General features: G+C 32.9%; 1 protein-coding gene across 1 annotated transcript; it reads left to right on the top strand.

Annotated features, from left to right (window-relative positions):
* The first annotated feature begins 2,346 nt into the window (after window positions 1–2,346).
* Window positions 2,347–4,831, top strand: LOC111410025. Its single transcript, XM_023040181.1, has 6 exons — window positions 2,347–2,713; window positions 2,959–3,029; window positions 3,242–3,297; window positions 3,375–3,860; window positions 3,989–4,160; window positions 4,461–4,831. The coding sequence occupies exons 1-6, from the start codon at window positions 2,569–2,571 to the stop codon at window positions 4,626–4,628; spliced, it is 1,098 nt and encodes a 365-aa protein (XP_022895949.1). The 5' UTR covers window positions 2,347–2,568; the 3' UTR covers window positions 4,629–4,831.
* Window positions 4,832–5,086: the final 255 nt, after the last annotated feature.

The raw sequence follows: 5,086 nt of genomic DNA, 5'->3' as shown, positions 1-5,086 counted from the left end.
TTTTGCACCATAAATATGAAGAATATTTGTTAAGTACTAAGGAAAAAAAATTAGAGGTAAGCTCGCCAATCTAAAAATTGTGTGATTTTTGGTTCCTAATCTTTTAAAGTGATGTTCTACGATTTTGTCCTTACATGATGAAAATTGTCGATGTAGACATTAGAATTGTACGCTATTTAAAGTTGAATGTTACGTTTTTTTCCTTCAATTTTAAATTATATTCGATTTTAATGCCGCATTGACAAATTCTGCCATGTGTGGATCTATATTCACAGTTTGAAATGGATTGGGACCTAAACCTTTTCAAAACATCTAAAACCAGATTAGAGAGCGTAACACGAATTTTCCCTCGACTGAGCCTAAGTCAATAAGTGAATAGATTAATAGAATGACTTGTATTAGAGTTTTTATCGTGACCCAATAATTGATTTTGTTAGAGCACAATCTCAGGAGTTAATTACTATTTTTACTCAGGTTGCGTGGAAAGATTGACAACGATTGTATACTAGTTATAATATCTATTTGCCAATAATATTTAAAGTCGCTTGATTGTATTTTTGAAGATTTTATTAGACATTTAGATGAAAATGTGGTCTTAAGGGCTCTATGATGTGGAGAAAAGGGACCTTGGTTGTTGCACGATGAAGTTTGATAGTAGAGACTATAGTATAGTTTATAATTGGTTAATAATACTTATACTTTTGAAAAATTTGAGGCATTATAGTTACTTTCAGAAAAAGTATAGGTACCAATTAAATTCTTGGGTTTTGATTTAACTGTAACATCCCTGTAAGAAAATCCTTCTAACTACATCTGAAAAGGATTGATGAATACATAAATATTGATGGTGCTTCTATATCTATTGTACGTTTGTAAGAAGAATTAAACAATTTAATTTTCTAGGTAAATTGCTTAAATTCAAATTTAAGCTATTAAAATTAAAACTTGGAATTTGTGAGATGCTTTGAATTAGACTATTATTAAAGAACTTAGGGGCTGTCTGATAAACCCCTTTTCTATGGAAAATGGAAATTGATCTCCATCCATCGTTATCGGACTCAACCCGATCATCAACCCAAAAAAATCATCGGGTCATTGGATCAATGGTTCAACTGGGGGTTAGTGGTTGAACCGGTGGGTCGATTTTAGTTCTTAATTTTGATTAAAAATATTTTTTAAATAAAATGATAGTATAAATTTTATTTTATATCATTCTAGTTAAACGAAATATATATATATTATTTGTTGCAATTCTTCATCTACTATGGTGGTCAAGGCTTCGACCTTTCAACAAGGTAACGTGGGGTTCAATTCTCACTTCATGCAACTTTGATATAAATTTTGTTATGTACCAATTTCACAAAAACCTGTTCACATGTGAATTGGTTTTCGGTTCACCTAAACCCGCTCAGTTTATGATATAAATGAATCGATATGGGCGATTCTTATCCGATTTGATTGTAAATGGACCAAATTGTGCTAATCGAACCAAATCGGTGTCCGATTCACCGATTTCTGGGCCGAATCGGTCGGTCCGGTCCGATTTTAATAACTATGTTCCACCCTAAACCAAAAATGTATGTTTGATAGTTTTTTCTAGACAATTCATTTTCCCACTTTCATGCCACCTTAGCCATTTTCTACCAAACTGATGTGGTGAGAATTCTTTTTCTAGGCTGTTGGCTGTGTTTTTTTTTTTTTTTTTTTTTTTTTTGGGGAAAAAAAAAAAATTTTTTCCCCTATTTGGTTTTCTCGGTTGTATTTTTTTTCAATAAAAACAAATTCTATCCCTAATTGTAAAAAATATTTTCCTTTAATTGACAATTTTTATGTAAAACAAAGCTAAATGAGCACTAAAAGATAGATGATTTTCTTTACTTTTTTTTTTTTTTTGCAATGGAAATAAATTCCATCTCCAATACCAGTCAATTTTATCACTTTAATTAAAAAATTTCATATAAAATAAAGTCAAATGAACACCAAAAGACACTTTTATTTCAACATTTTTTACGTCAAAAATTATACCAATCAAATACAATAATTGACAATTCCTAATAAAACAATTTCTAGGCAATTTAATACTCTGAAATTTGTTTTCTTTCCATCAAAACTTCATTTTTGCAATCAAACGGACCCCAGGAATGAAATCTAAAAAATCCAATCGCATCTATTGTAACATCAAATATATCAAATTTAGAAATTAAAAAAAAAAAAAAAATTGAGAGGAACCAAAGTTTTATTGACTGAGCAGGTCTTGCAAGCTACCACAGGCTAATAAAGAAAAATGCAACGGTCGGAAAGTAATTAATAAAACCAAAATAATAAGACCATTTCCTCCTCCAACGGTACTTTGTACATTGTCACCCAAAGTAACGTTCTTCTTCACTCTTCACTCTTCACTCTTCACTCTTCACCCCCTCTTTCTCTCTCTAAAACACTGTTCTATATTCCAGCTTTCATCTGCGACTCTGCAGATATTGATTTATAAAGAAAAACTTCCTCTTTAAATTGTATATATATCAAAATTATAATTTTCAAGCCATACATACATAGTTGAGTTTTAATTTAATGGAGGTGGCAGTAATAGATTGGAAAAGCATTGATTCAAGATTTGTAAGAGATGAGATTTATGAGAACATCAATGCCCCTCAGTGGGTCGATTTCTCAGTTCCCAACGATACCGTCGACGATGAATCCTGGTTCTGCAGACCTGGTAAGTCAAAACACACACACAATCCTTCGTGTGCATGTGTGTGTATATATACAGAAATGATCTTTTAAGCACCGGTGCTTAGCTTATATTAAGCACCGGTGACATGGCACACTACTCAATTGGTGAATAACCGGTGCTTAACATAAGCTAAGCGCAGTTGCTTAGAAGATGTGGGTTCTGATTTTCTTGTTGCTTGAGAGGATGATTTTACTTAGTTGATTTTGTTTGTTTATTGTTATATATAGGCTGTAATCACCCCAAGACAGTTGAAGATTTCTTCAAAGATAAGGAGAGGACACCTACTTCGAATTATAGGGTTTGTATTGCTTCATCTTTTCTTGATTTATGTAAAATTTAATGCTTGTTCTTCAAGAAAATTTAATGAAATTGAGATCTTATTCTTAGAATTTAATGGTTAGATTGAGACAAATTATGTTTTTTTGGTTAGTTGTTTATCCGATTAAATTAATGAGTATGAAGTCCTATAAAGACCAAATTAAGTTAATTAAAGCATAAGGTCTTTTGCAGCTTCAGAGATCAGCCAGTGTATCTGAGATTCTTCCATTTGATGATAAAAACAGAAGGTACTGATGAAACTTAGCAGTATAATTTAAACTGCATTCATGTATAATTTAGTGCGTGACCTCATTTACGATTTCAGAGATGCAACACTGAAGAAGAGAGGGATGAATCAACCATTTACATCACCAAACATGAAATATAATAGGATTGTTGAAGATAGTGAAAATCAAAATCCCAATTTTTCGACCCCTCCAAATCGCAAAGGTTATAAGATGAAAGAGGCGATCAAATCAAGCACGGAGAGGAAGAAAGAGACTGATGATATCATGACAATGAAAAATCAAGCACCGAGGCTGAAAAGTACTTTGTCAGCTCGGAATTTGTTTTCTGGTGGCGATCTACTGAACAAGGTTGCAGAGTTTTGCAATGAGTTGAAGAAATTGGCAACAAGGGGAAAGGATGGTGCTGAAGATGTGAATGGGGGAAACGCAGAGAAGCATTTGGTTGACCATTCAAGAGATTTGGATGATAAAGAAAAGGAAAGGAAGCCACTGCTTCAGTCAAGTCAAGTAAAAAGTGAAGCGACTGAGAAGAGCTACTCAAAGGAGAAGCAAAGAAGGAAAAAGTAAATTTCTCTTCTTTCTCTTCTTGCTTTTATGTACCTGTATTTGTTCTGCATGCATATAAATACGGGAAGTTTAGTAAAATCTAAATAATCTTCAAGAGATAACCATTTTGGTATGCTTGATGCAGAAGAAATGATGATGCAGAGAATACTCCCATTGCTGTGGATGTGAAAAGCATTAAGCACAAAGAGGAAGAAAGCTTGTTGCAAATTCGGACTTCTCCTCCTACTCCACAATGTTTCTCGGCCAGTCATGGCCCTAACAAAGCCACGCCCAAATCTTACAGGTCGAAACCACGGGTATGTACAGAGGTTTCATAAAATCTGTTCAAAATGGTCTGTATTAAGTTGTGTTTTATCATTGAATATGCTGAGAATTGAATTAGGTTTATTTCTTCACATTTTTAGGCCAATCACTTTACATGATTTATATTGTTTGAATCTCCACGGTGAACAATTTAGGTGGGCGGAAGATTGGATAATAATACTAAAATCTTCTTGTTATTGTATTTAGTTATGTCGAATACTGCATACCTACCATAAAAAAAGAATTCATAAGGTATCAATTACTGACTGAATCACACGAATGAACACTTTCAGGAGAGAGGAATTCTACAGGAGCTCAGACCGATCAATAAGGAGGAGAAAAGTGATGAGCTCAGGCACAAGAATCACCACAGAAGAGATGTTGCTGCTGCTGTGGCTGAAAAGGAAGCAAGAACTTTGGATGTTTTTTGGTTCTTAAAGCCTTGCACCAATTCAAGTTAGTCAAGTAAATTTTTGACAGTATTCATAGAGATATTCTTTCATTTTTTAATAAATCTTGCCGTTACTTGTACAATTATTTTGTTTCATCTTGATCATCCCTGTTCCTGATTCATTCTATAGTTCGACGCAAAATGCAATAAAAATTTAATTGTTCTTGTACTTGAAACTAATTTTCACTGAATAAAATCGAGTTCTTTCATCTATGTTGGGAATCATTACATTTTGCATTCTTACATCGTATTGATGTGGCAGATTGTATGTCTATCGACAGGGTTGGATGGTTAAATTGATATATATATATATATATATATATTGAGTCTCTTGAGTATACAACAATTATTATCTCAATAAAAATTACCTCAAGAGAATCCACAAACATAAAAGAAACACAGTAGAGATACAAAAAAGAAGAAACTACTTATAAATAAGTTTTTTTGACCCCCCTGGAGTGAGTTCAA

Source organism: Olea europaea, chromosome 15 (assembly GCF_002742605.1).
Source record: "Olea europaea var. sylvestris chromosome 15, O_europaea_v1, whole genome shotgun sequence".
NCBI lineage: Eukaryota > Viridiplantae > Streptophyta > Magnoliopsida > Lamiales > Oleaceae > Olea > Olea europaea.
This window is presented reverse-complemented; position numbering and strand designations above follow the sequence as displayed.

What these genes read in the sequence shown, in the direction of transcription:
- LOC111410025 (XM_023040181.1), top strand. Translation starts at nt 2,569, where the DNA reads ATGGAGGTGGCAGTAATAGATTGGAAAAGCATTGATTCAAGATTTGTA. An exon ending in CACCTACTTCGAATTATAGG is followed by an intron (nt 3,030 to 3,241) that starts GTTTGTATTGCT and finishes GGTCTTTTGCAG; the next exon opens with CTTCAGAGATCAGCCAGTGT. An exon ending in CTTACAGGTCGAAACCACGG is followed by an intron (nt 4,161 to 4,460) that starts GTATGTACAGAG and finishes GAACACTTTCAG; the next exon opens with GAGAGAGGAATTCTACAGGA.